This window comes from Pteronotus mesoamericanus, unplaced genomic scaffold (genome assembly GCF_021234165.1).
Source record: "Pteronotus mesoamericanus isolate MK-2021 breed Mesoamerican mustached bat unplaced genomic scaffold, CSHL_Meso_final scaffold_476, whole genome shotgun sequence".
Taxonomy (NCBI): Eukaryota; Metazoa; Chordata; class Mammalia; order Chiroptera; family Mormoopidae; genus Pteronotus; species Pteronotus mesoamericanus.
This window is the reverse complement of record NW_026555318.1, coordinates 408,528-421,459: the sequence shown is the minus strand read 5'-3', so window position 1 is coordinate 421,459 and position 12,932 is coordinate 408,528. Positions and strand designations below refer to the sequence as shown.

At 50.8% G+C, this 12,932-nt stretch overlaps 1 protein-coding gene across 1 annotated transcript; it reads left to right on the top strand.

Moving 5' to 3' along the window:
• The first annotated feature begins 170 nt into the window (after nucleotides 1-170).
• On the top strand, nucleotides 171-4,988 carry LOC129087002 (tubulin gamma-1 chain-like). The gene is given in 12 exon segments (XM_054593771.1): nucleotides 171-305; nucleotides 606-718; nucleotides 860-1,027; nucleotides 2,045-2,113; nucleotides 2,398-2,477; nucleotides 2,896-3,022; nucleotides 3,262-3,348; nucleotides 3,463-3,591; nucleotides 3,593-3,613; nucleotides 4,014-4,166; nucleotides 4,250-4,411; nucleotides 4,601-4,988. Coding segments are annotated over 12 exon segments (1,356 nt in total). The 5' UTR covers nucleotides 171-256; the 3' UTR covers nucleotides 4,799-4,988.
• Nucleotides 4,989-12,932: the final 7,944 nt, after the last annotated feature.

Here is a 12,932-nt window from a genome sequence, read left to right as displayed (position 1 = left end):
CTGCAGAGAAGAACGCTGCGTCAAAGTACTTCCCCTACTCCCGGGCACTGAGCCCCACCCGCAGGTACGCACGCGCAGTATGCATGACTGAAGCCAAATGAATAAGGAAGTGCCATCGCCAGAACTCACTTGTCATTGGAGCGGAGAAAGTTTGGGGGCGGAGCGGGTTGTTTGGCGCCTGCGTCGTGCGGTGAGCGGGCTGGCGAGCTGCGGCTTGGCTAGCGGGAGCGGCCGCAACGCAGGTTCCTGAGGAGCGATGCCGAGGGAAATCATCACCCTTCAGTTGGGCCAGTGCGGCAATCAGAGTGAGCGAACCTCCGGCCCCTCCACTAGCCAGGCTCCTTTGATTCAATGGGCTCTCTCTATGGGATCCTAGACTCCCATCTGCCCTTCCCAGGACCGTAAAGGCGGGACACGCCTGACCCAGTGTCCAGTTGCCCAACCACGAGGGGCCTTTCCCTGCCCCATCGCTGGCGTACAGCCCTTTCCTCGGCCAGGGGAGGCGCCTGGAGCTTTACTGCCTATCGCTGGACCCAGGCGCTCAGTTCCCCAGCTCTTAGTTGGAACCTGCCCAGACCCAGATATCCTCTTTCTCCTCCCCCCAGTTGGGTTCGAGTTCTGGAAACAGCTGTGCGCCGAGCATGGTATCAGCCCCGAGGGCATCGTGGAGGAATTCGCCACTGAGGGCACCGACCGGAAGGACGTCTTTTTCTACCAGGTGCTCCCAGCGACTCGGCCAGGGGGCTCGAAGGGAAGGGCAACGGCCTGGTGCTGGGAAACCCTCTGGGCTGGAGGAGGGGGGACGCACGAGGACCGGCAGCCTTCGCTGACTGGGTTTCTTCCCCGTCCCCGTTGACAGGCAGACGACGAGCACTACATCCCCAGGGCTGTGCTGTTGGACCTGGAGCCCCGGGTGATCCACTCCATCCTCAACTCCCCCTACGCCAAGCTCTACAACCCGGAGAACATCTACCTGTCCGAGCACGGAGGAGGCGCTGGCAACAACTGGGCCAGCGGATTCTCCCAGGTCATTTGCTGTTTATTCCCTGGCAGGACCCGCATCTGCCTTCCTGGGTCGAGGCAGGCCCTGTGACTGCCCCCGAGAGACGAAATCAGACAGCGGACGAATGAGTGGCAGAGAGAGACTCCAAGGGGAGTGCTTTTCTCTAAGTCAACTATGGAATATTATTAAGAGACTACACCAGCTAGTGCTGTGTACCAGGCCATATTAACTGATTTACATATTTTAACTTATTTAACCCCCCCAAACAACCCATAGACACTTATCTGCCTTTCCAGAATTAAAAAAAAAAAAAAATCCTCTGAAAGCAAAAGACTACAACTCATTTAGCAGCAAACCAACTCTCAATGAAGACAGGCTATTTTATAGTTTCTATCCAACTTATTGTCATTACTCATGCCTTTCCTTGCAGAGATATTAATGTATTTGATTAGCACCTCAGACCCCCACTGGCATTTTAATGCACATACATTATATGTACCGTACTACCTTTCTAGAATCTGAAATATTTGAATCGCAAACCCCAAGCCTGAAAGATTTTAGATGAGGGTATATGAACCTGTATTATTATGCTCATTATACATATGAGGAAACTGAGCTGTAGAAAGATCAGGTAACTTGCCCAGAGTCACTCGGCAAGAGCTAATGCACGGACCTAGGCAGTCTCGATATAGAGTGCCCGCTCCTAACCACTGTTCTACTGCCTCTCAGTGCAAGTAAAAAGCAGGGCCACTGTGCTCCAAAAGAGGACTTTTAGGTGCTATATGGAGAATTAGGGGTGGCTAGTCTTTTTTTTTAATTGATTGATTTTTAGAGAGAGAGACATCGGTTTGTTGTTCCGCTTATTTATGCATTCATTGGTTGAGTCTTGGATGTGCCCTGACCGGGGATCAAACCCACAACCTTGGCGTATTGGCCAACGCTCTTATCACCTGAGCTACACAGCCAGGGCAATGGTGGGTATTCTGATGTCAGAGTCCTCCTCATGGTCCTGCCTCTCTGACCCTCCCCATGTCTGTACAGGGAGAGAAAATCCATGAAGACATTTTTGACATCATAGACCGGGAGGCAGATGGCAGCGACAGCCTAGAGGTAAGTGTCTCAGGAATGCTGGTGGGAACCAACACAGGGAAGGCTCAGTAACACCCTTTAGAAGCCATCTGTTAGGTACAAGACACACACATGTACACTTTCCACTGGACTGAAGTTACCAGACCTTCCAGGAAATAAGGTAAAGTCTCTGAAGCAATATGTGTGGGGTGCGGGAAGGGGAGGAGAGGGCTCGGGAAGATAGGGCTCGGAGAAATTGTGGCATGGGCCCAGTTTGAGATCCTGCCACAAGATACCTAGACACTGACTGCCTCTTTCCCATGCAGGGCTTCGTGCTGTGTCACTCCATCGCTGGGGGGACTGGCTCCGGCCTGGGCTCCTATCTCTTAGAACGACTGAACGACAGGTATGTCTGTGTTTTCAGGGGCTGGGAGGACTTGGTTTCCCAAGTAACTGGGAGTCCCACCAGATACACCTTCCTATTCACTGGAGCAGGAAAGGGACCTTCTAGCTCCTCCTGGAGGGAGGAGAGTCACGATACGATGACTGAGAACCCGATTCACTCCTGGGGCTTGGAACCGAGGCCTAGAATCCGGGTCTAGATGAAGAGATGGAGGTTCAGGGAGTTTGGACGGCTTGGAGTTGGAATCTTAGATCCTAAGATGTCTTTTCACCCCTTGAGAAAGTTATAGACTTCCAAAAGTCAAGTCGCTCTTCTCTACTGATCCCACGGCCCCAGACTGTTTTCCTCATCCAGATTTAGCTGCTTGCAGAAAGTTGTTGGGAGCCCCATGTACTGACCCTCTTCTCCCAAACCCCACCAGATACCCCAAGAAGCTGGTGCAGACATACTCAGTGTTTCCCAACCAGGACGAGATGAGTGACGTGGTGGTCCAGCCCTACAACTCACTGCTCACGCTCAAGAGGCTGACCCAGAACGCAGACTGTGTGGTGAGTCCTGGATTCTATGCTTCCCGACTCTCAACCCCGCTTTCTGTTTCATCATTTTTATGCATTTAAAAATTCCATTTTGACGCTTCCTCCTGTGCCCCACTACTGTGCAAGTCCCCTTTGGATGGGTCTTTCTGGCAATGAGGCTCAAGGGAAATTAAACTTCGGAGCCCAGGCGCAGGCAGAGCTCCTGTTCTTTCAAGTCCCCAAAATCTGCTGTCCTCTTCTGTCCCCCCCAGGTGGTGCTGGACAACACAGCCCTGAACCGGATCGCCACAGACCGCCTGCACATCCAGAACCCGTCCTTCTCCCAGATCAACCAGCTGGTGAGCCATCACGCCTGGGCTCCTTTGGACTGGAGCCCATTCTTGCTGCAGTGCCACCTGGGGAAGGGAGGTCCCCCCGAGGCAAAAAGCATGACATGGCATCCCTGTGCTCAGGTGTCCACCATCATGTCAGCCAGCACCACCACCCTGCGCTACCCTGGCTACATGAACAACGACCTCATCGGCCTCATCGCCTCGCTCATCCCCACACCACGGCTCCACTTCCTCATGACTGGCTACACCCCCCCTCACCACGGACCAGTCGGTAAGAAGAGCCCTCGGTGTCCCGGGCCCGCCTGCCCCTGGGCCGGGAGGCCCGACCTAGCCTTTCCCTTCTCCCTGCTGGCCCAGGAGGCTCTGTGCTCAGGGGCTGGCGCAGACCGGACGACTTCCTTGCTGCCTGTGGCTCCCTGCCGGGCCTGGGCTGCACAGGACCCTCTTAGGCTCCCGCACAGGGGCACGAGTTCGCCGAGCTGAGGATGGCTAAGGCTGCCGACCCCACAGCAGAGGCTCAGGCCAGACATCAATCTAAAGACACTGCCGCCCAGAGAGACCAGACTGCCCCAAACTGGTGGGGGGCGTGTGTTGCCGGCTCTTCTCTGTCCATGCCTCCGTGGACCGCGCCCTGAGTCCTGCCTGGCCCCTGTGGCCCTCTCCCCCCTCAGGTGGCCAGCGTGAGGAAGACCACGGTCCTGGATGTCATGAGGCGGCTGCTGCAGCCCAAGAACGTGATGGTGTCCACCGGCCGGGACCGCCAGACCAACCACTGCTACATCGCCATCCTCAACATCATCCAGGGGGAGGTGGACCCCACTCAGGTAGGTGAGGCCCCTTCGTTCCACCCCTGGAACCCGCAGGGGTAGAGGAGAGGCGACCACCACCACCCCTGTGCCCACCGCAGGTCCACAAGAGCCTGCAGAGGATCCGGGAACGGAAGTTGGCCAACTTCATCCCCTGGGGCCCGGCCAGCATCCAGGTGGCGCTGTCGAGGAAGTCTCCCTACCTGCCCTCTGCCCACCGGGTCAGCGGGCTCATGATGGCCAACCACACCAGCATCTCCTCGGTGAGTTTCATGGTGTGCACCTATTATCCCATAATAATTTTCCTGCTTGTGCCTCACCTCTCTGCATCCCCGATGCTCTGCTTCTGGCTTTTTTTTACTGTGAAGATAGCCCCACCTTGGTGTCCTGGCTCTCTGGGCCGTAGTTTTCCTCAAAGTTCTTTGTGACACCTGCTTTCTGCACACCTCAAGCTCTTTGAGCGGACCTGTCGCCAGTACGACAAGCTGCGGAAGCGCGAGGCCTTCCTGGAGCAATTCCGCAAGGAGGACATCTTCAAGGAGAACTTTGACGAGCTGGACACGTCCAGGGAGATTGTGCAGCAGCTCATCGACGAGTACCATGCTGCCACGCGGCCAGACTACATCTCCTGGGGCACCCAGGAGCAGTGAGCCCCCCAGGACAGAGACCCTCATCTGCCTTACTGGTTGGCCCAGGCCCCGCCTGACTGACCGCCCCTCAGAGCACAGATCAGGGACCTCGCACGTTTCTTTCATAAACACACACACTCTCTGTTGGCCTGGGGACACCTTTATTTCTCCTTTTATGAGACTATTTATGTTTAATAAAGCGCTGGATATAAATCAAGCCACTGGTCTCTCTGAAGGCTTGGAGAGCTGGAGAAGGGAAATGCCTGTTCTCTCTCCATCACTGACAGTGTCTTCTCCCCACTTCCAGCATCTTCGGCCTGAGCGAACAGCCTCGCCGAGCTGTTCCTTCCCCTGCCTGGTTTTAGAGAATGTGGGTGGGGTGGACCTACCTGAGGACCTACCTGAGGAAGTTGTGTCCAGGGTTAAAAGGCCCACGGATACTGCTTTGCTGTCACTCTGCAAGGTCCTTCCCGCCCCTCCCTGCAACGGATGACCAGTTTTACATTCCCACATCAGATGTCCTGTCACTCATCACGGCAGCAGACCTGCAGCTGCCACCCCCACCGCCGGGCCCTGGGTAAGCAATGCGGTCTGCCCCCCTGCCTTTAATCTGACAAGGGGGGCAACGCCTGGGAGCCAGACACGGAGAGCCACTGGTCAGGCAGCTGGAGCCTAGGACAGTTAGCTCAGGAGACCAAACCTGAAGCCTAGACTGTAGGCAGAGCCAAAAATGGGCCCATGGCCCATGGCGATTCTGTTCTTGGGTGGTCTGGCTACTAAAAGGGCTGGAGCCTTCCACTTCGGGTGGAAGATTGCAGGGAAATTGTAAATACATGGTGATCTCAATCTTCAGGATCAAAAGGGCAAAGCAGGTTGTCCCTAGACTGGTACATGGTCAGGGCCCCCCTTAGGCCCTTAGACACCCCAAAGGTAAGGACTATAGTAGCAGTAACAGGCGGCCACTGTGCTGAGTAGTAGACATTTTGTTTAATCCTCATGACAACCCTGTGAAGTAGTAGATATTATTATTAATCCCATTATATAAATGAGGAAACTGAGGCCAGGAGTTTAACTTCCCCAGTCACCCACCTTGTAAATGGCAGAGTCGGAGTCAAACCCTGGCTGGCCTGACTGGCACCCATGTTCCTGAATATCGTCCATCGCCCTGCCTTCTGTGATCTCTAGCAGGGCTGGTGGAGGACCATCCCATGTGGGGTCTTTCAGAGCCACTGGTTATCAGACGGTGTGAGGACCTTGAACACCCGTGTAGATAGGACACCAGGGAGGGGGTGTCAGCCTCAGCTGGCTACAGGTACACCTACAAAGTGTCCCCATCACCCAGGCCAGAGGAGCTGGGGAGCTGTGCCTGCCTTACCGTCGTCACCCCAGCCTGTCTGGAGCCAAAGCCAAGGGGTCAGGCCCGGAGGGTGAGGGACTAGGGCTGGCGGAACTCAGCGCACAGGGGAAGCACCAGCCCAAAACGTGTCTGCAGCACCTTACGGAGGCTGAAGAGCACCCAGGAACTTGAATAATGTTCCCAAATAAAGACGGGGAAATGAATACTTTTTTCCCTCTTGCTCACTATTGGCCTGAGACATATTTTTCCTTTCATGAAACTATTTATCTTTAATAAACCTCTATAAACACAGTGAAGAGCATATAGGCCATACCCTTATGGACAAAAGGGACCCTTGCAAGATTGCTGAGCAGAGAACAGGCAGTGAGAGGCCAGGCCCTGGGGCTGCTTGCGGGGTGGCAGGGAGGCCACACGCCTGTCACTGAGCCTGTCACTATTGGTTGCCAAGCTGACTCAGGGAGATGCATCCTGGTTGGTGTCAACCAACTAAGTGCCTGTCCTCTCAGCAGGGAGGAAGATGACTTCAGGGAAAGCCAGCCTGCACCTGGTCCCTTCTTGGCTCCACCCCTGACCCCTGCACCACTGGGTACCTTGCCTTGCTCCTCCCCCGTTGCTGCTCCTGCCCCCGTGACCAGCCGACCAGCGTTTCATCACGTGCGGCATCTGCACAAGTGGGGGCCATGAGCTGGCGGATGTGGCCAGGCTGTGTTGTATGTGAGTGGCTCGCTGCCCCGCCTCCACACCACGAATGATCCCAGGACCCTCCTTTGCCGGATCCAGTGAGAGCGTGGGGCCCCAGACGAGTCCGGAATAAAAGTTTTGTCTGGATAGTACCACGGCCTCCAACCCAGAGGAGTGAACACCCTGGACAAGTAGGCCTCCCCAGGAGGGAGACCTAATTGGATCTGCAAAGATGCCTCCGTTTTCTGACTGCTGAGTGCCAGGCATTCTAAGTGCAAACAAGCACCTCAGCGTCAGCTTCAGAGCCAAGCCCCTCCCCCAGGGCTATTTCCAGATCTCTCATCACCCCACACCATCACAGCTCGTCCCTGCTCTTGGCCGGCAGCAAACCGTACTGTGTGTCAACTAGAGGGCAGTGGGGAGGCCAGGTGGGAAGGGAGGGGGCCTCCGGGAATCGGGGCGGCAGGTGGTGCTGGTGGTGAAAACTCCCTGCGGTCAGAGAGGCTGCCGGTCGCAGCAGCAAGTCTCCGGGAGAGACAGGCTGCTACGGAAAACCTGGAGAGAAAGCAGAGCGCTCCGGTCTGGAACAGGGGCCTCTTTTTGACTAAACAAAGAAGAGAAAATGAGTCCATGAGAGGTAACGTTCCCAGAACACTCCATATGATGGGACTCTAGGGACTCTGGAACATGCCTGAGGCAGACCTAGCAGCAGGAAGCGCATAACTGAAAACAGCGGTGTGAACGAATCTGAAACTTAGGGGTCGTGACTTTGGAAAGTGGGCTGGGATGAGGCGAGGAGCGGGTGAGGATAAGCGCAGGTGCTGGACAGGGTTGGTGATCATTGCGGGGAGCCTTACCCGCGGTCTCCACCAGCCACAAGCGCTCTAGATCTCCCTAGACATGAGCAGGCCCTCCGCAGCGGGGAGTCAGTTAAGATCCAGGATTCGATGCCCCTCTCCAGTAGTGCCCGCTGCCACTGGCTCACTTTTCACTCCCTCTTGGGTGTCTTAAGCACGGAAGGGGCCATCCGAGAAAACTAACAGGAACGGTTTAAATTAACATTCTGATTTATTAATCCATCATTTATAACTTTTAATTAAATTCCCGAGGGCCAGGTCACTGCAGCATGAATTGGTAAAATCAAGTTTCTTGCAAAGCAGGAGGCCCTGGCAGTCAGGGTCCGACGCCCCATGCAAGCCAGGCAGAAATGCCCGCCTCACGACGGCGGCAGCGCTACGCTGGTGACCCGGCTGTGGCGCCCAGAGTGGGCCATTTTCCCCTCCAATCCTCAAACTCATCACTGAATTTTTTAAAATTTTTAGTTATTGATTGATTTTAGAGGAAGGGAGGGAAGAGGGAGAAAGAGAGAGAGAGAGAGAGAGAGAGAGGGAGAGACATCGATTTGTTGTTCCACTTATTTATGCATTCATTGGTTCAATCTCGTTTGGACCCTGATGGGGGATCAAACCCACAACCATGGCGTGTCCGTCCAATGCTCTAACCAACAAAGGTGCCCAGCTGGAACCATCCCTGAATTATTAATAGAGAGACCCACTCATCCTGGTTTTAACACTAAAAGTTCTGAGCCCCACGAACCCCCCCGGATTCAGTTTTAAAATTCATATTTCCACATTCCCTCAGTCCCGGGAAAACGAGGAAAATTTGGTCGTCCTAAATTAACTCCACAGAGAATGATCAGAAAAATCTTGAAATAGTACATACAAATGATCAGGGCTGAAGGAGGCCCCGTAGACATTTGTCTGCGAATTAAGCAAACAGTATTAAAAACAGAGACCCGAGTGCCGAAAGTTAAGCTTCACAGTGGACCCTCCTTCAGAGAGTTCCCAGTTTTGCTGGGGGTGGAGAATGTGGCGTCATTACCATCTGCACAGCATGCTTCCCTTTGTGACACACTTTCATCAGCAATAATTACCTGAATGCTTTGAGGTGAGATGTTTGTCATTCATCATCGTAGGGAAATGGCTGAGAGGTTAAGTAACTTGTCCAAAATCGCACGTTTGGTAAGTGGAGGACATATGCAACCTCAGGTTCTCTGAAGAGACACTCAGGGGTATACCGCTGCCTGAATTGCAGTTGTGGGTTTTTGAACGGGGAAGGGACGTGATGAAATCTTGCTTGAGGATGGTTAGGCTGGAACTGGCTTGAAAAGTAAACTGGTGCCATTTACTGTTAAGTGGAAAAAAGCATTCAGTGGTATTTAATTTTTTTTTTTAAATATAGCTATATAGAGATGGAGATAGAAAGATGACAGAAAACAAGTATGATAAAATCTTAATAGGAGTTCTATCCAGGTAGTGGTATTATAGGTATGTTTTTCTTCATTTCTATAATTTCTAAATGTTCTACAATGAATATGTATTATTTATGGGAAAAAAAATAAATTTTACATTTGAAATGTAAGAAATTACACTTAAGAGTAAATGAGCCTTAGCTGGTATGGCTCAGTGGATTGAGCGCCAGCCTGGGAACTGAAAAGTCACCGGTTCGGTTCCCAGTCAGGGCACCTACCTGGGTTGCGAGCCAGGTCTCCAGCTGGGTGTGTGCAAGAGGTAACTGATCGATGTCTCTCTTGCATGTCAATGTTTCTCTCCCTCTCTTTCTCCTTTCCTTCTCCTCTCTCTGAAAATAAGTAAATAAAATCTTTATTAAAAAAAAAGAGTAAATGAGTAGAAGAGTAAACAGGGAGAGAAATCAGAAGTAAAGGGTCCGCAGGTTGATAATGACAATATAGGGTATGAAAAAGAGAGATGCAAGTAACAGAACAGAGAAATACACTTTATTTCTTGGAGGCAAAGTCCAATACATTCTTATTTCTCATAAATTTTTTACTTTCTACCTGAAAACTATGGAGAACATGAGAGTTTAGGGTTATCTCAAAAACAAGTAGATATACTGTATTTGATTCAAATCTAGAACTACATAAGAGCAGCCAGCAGGGAAAAACCTCACTAATTTTTCAGGTCATGAATAACAAAAAGTTATTCTAAATTTACTCTCTATAATATATTAATTGTTAGTATACAACATATTTACAATGTTTACAATGTTTAAAATTAATATACAATGTGTACCTATTAACATACAATATAAATGGATATGAAGTTTTTTTAACAAAACTCTTAAAGGGATGGAGAGTTAAATACTCAGAAAGCTAGGGATGGACTGCTGAACACAAATAATTTCTGCATGTAATCATACATTTTGTTTCTCTGCATTTTTAAAATTAAAGAAAGTGTCTCAAAATAGAAGTTGTCCAATTTTGAGTGTTCTCTGTAAAACCTAATACAAAATAATACTGAAATTATTATTGCACCAAGCACTGTTTGAAGCACTGCCTATATATGAGTTCATTTAATTTCGACAACTGTATAGATACTGTTTTATCTCAGCTTTTACAAATGAGAGAACTGAAGCTCAGAGGAAAGTGAAGCTCAGAATTACGATGCTAGTAAGTGGTGTTCCCCACCTGGAAAGGGGGCAATCAGGAGGGAGTCGCAATAACTGCCACGTGTATAATGGGTTGGCCACTGCAAGGGCGAAGCGACCCAGTCTGTGACATGATCTCCAGCAGAAAACTCCCACGTGATCAGTGCTGTCCTCGGGGGGAATGAGTGACCACATGGACCAGGAGCCCCCCCTCCACTGAACTCAGTCAAGTAAATTCTGCTTGAACACTTGCCTGGAATGGACAGTTCCTAAGAGGCAGATGAGGTGACCTTTAACGTGCCTTCCAGCCTTTAGGATTTAGGAATTTCTTGGAAACCCATTTCCTCTATAATAAAGCTTATTTATTTTAAAACAAATACATTAAGGGCCGACTATGTGCCAGAATCCTTTCCATGAACTGGCAATACCTAGATTAGTAAGATAAGGTCCTGATTCACAGCCAAAGGCATCTGCCCAGAAGAGGGGTACGCATGCCTCAGTGGGGTCACAACAGTGTGTTCTCAATAAATACTTGTTGAGGCCGGCTCCCTCTGGAGCATGCCCATGCCTTTCTTTCCCCTTTCCCTGTTGTTTCTTTTCCCTCTCCCTGTCTTCCTCCTAAGCTCTACGGGTCCCAACAAGACTTGCAACCAGGGGAACAGCAGGCAGTGGGGGCCAGTCCCACACTGACCCCCTGAGCCTGTCTCCAAGGCCCCCTTTTCTCTGACTTCTCAGTGAGCCAACAGCAGCTTTGCTGTGGCTCACTTCTGTCGGTGTCTTTTGCTTCCCACTACCCTGTGTGGCTCACTTCTTTCCTTTAACATTTCTAGAGGGCCAAAGCAGGGAGCTGGCTGACCTCCCTCCTGTTTCTTCTTGTATCCTAAGCCCTTCCTTTGTTTCACTGCCTCCAGCTGTTAATAAACATACTCTCTAAATAAATAAATAAATAAATAAATAGTAAATAAATAAGTAATTTGTTGAGTGTTTGCAAGAACAAAAGGCTGTGGGAGACCAGTGTGGAAGTCACACAGAGAAATGATTGTTCAGCAAGGCCTTGAATTCTGAAGGAGAGCTTCCCAAGTGCAGATGTAAGAAAAGGTGGAGGGACTTGCATGTGCAAAGGCCCGGGCTGAGCAGGGGACTAGGCAGTGGAGTTCACTTCCCTTCCACAGCTCAACCACCCACTTCCCATCAGCTGGGAAGGGGAAGCTCATTTTGGACAAATGGGGCCACCAGAGGCTACCTGGGGCAGAGGGAAGGCCATGGCAGAGAAAGGGGGTTTTGGCTCAACCCAGGTATGACAGTTTCCCAGAGAAAAGCCAGCCGGAAGGGCCTTGTAGACAGGGGAGCAGTTCATTCACTGACATTCACAGGGAAAAGCATGGCAGGTTAAGGGAAGCAGGTAAGTGAGGAGGGAGGCCTAAAAACAGGACCATGGGTTCTGGAATCTGCAAAGGCTCAGAAGATGCATCTGGGGGAGCAACAGGAAGCAAGGTCAGGGAGATATTCCAAGACTAGACAGGTCATGCAGGGCCTTTATGCCATGCAGAGTTTGGACTTCATTCTCTAAGCAAAGGGGAACCCCTGAAAGTGAGCTAGGAAGCTCCAACAACCAGCCTGTCCTTTCTGGACTTTCCACCCCTTCCAAACGATACTACTCTCCCACCCTTGCCCCTGTTTTCTACTCCTTCCTGTTCCTTAACTCTGCAGCCAATATTTGACAGAATCTGATATCAAAACTCCTGTCTATGCCCTGGCTGGTGTGGCACAGTTGGTTGGAACATCATCCCATAAACCAAAGGGTTGTGGGTTCAGTTCCTGGTCAGGGCATATACCTTGGTTGCGGGTACAGTCCAGGTTGAGGTGCGTACAACCGATTGATGTTTTTCTCTCTCACATCGATGTTCCCCTCCCTCTCTCTCTCCCTTCCTTCTCATCTCTCTAAAATCAATGAGTATGTCTTCAGATGAAGATAAAAAAAAAGAAAAAGAAAAAACAAACCTATGTCCTGCCATTCCCTTCTGAAGAAGTCTCCATTCTTACTTAGATGCTGTTGTTGGTATGCTGATGGCCTGCTCTTTATCATTCTCCCGCCAGGAACCATGGCTTGCCCTGCCCTGCCCTGCCCAGCTGTGAGCTGCCCCTGACCAGCTCTGCTCAGCAGGCTGGCCCGCTCCCTCCTCTCCCTCAAAGGTCATCCCCGACCAGGCACAGATGGGGCCTCCCCGTGCTCAACCACAGACCCCTCTTTCTGTCTCCACGCCATCCAATGCATAACTTCACATTGTCTTAGTGTTATAATTAATGTTAGTGTTATAATTATACTTTTGTCATGTACTTTATTCCTATAATACTCTCAAATGCAATCCCATATATGCTATAGAATGCATAGGGAGTCTTGCAGTTAATTCTAAAATACCGGGTCCAGCAGAAGTAACGCCTGTTTGAGTGTGGTTGGAAGGATATGTGAATGTCTTGCACGAGATGGACAGCAATTTGAACATTTCACCTAAAATGTCATATGGTGGGCTTCAGTGTGACAGTGTTAAGTTACAGAATTACGTGCTTATGATTTTGTAATAAAAGATTTTGTAATAAAAAGGGGCGTTATTTGTGCTGGATCCTGTATATTAAGACTGGTTTTCTCTTTTTGAAAGTGATCAAGACACA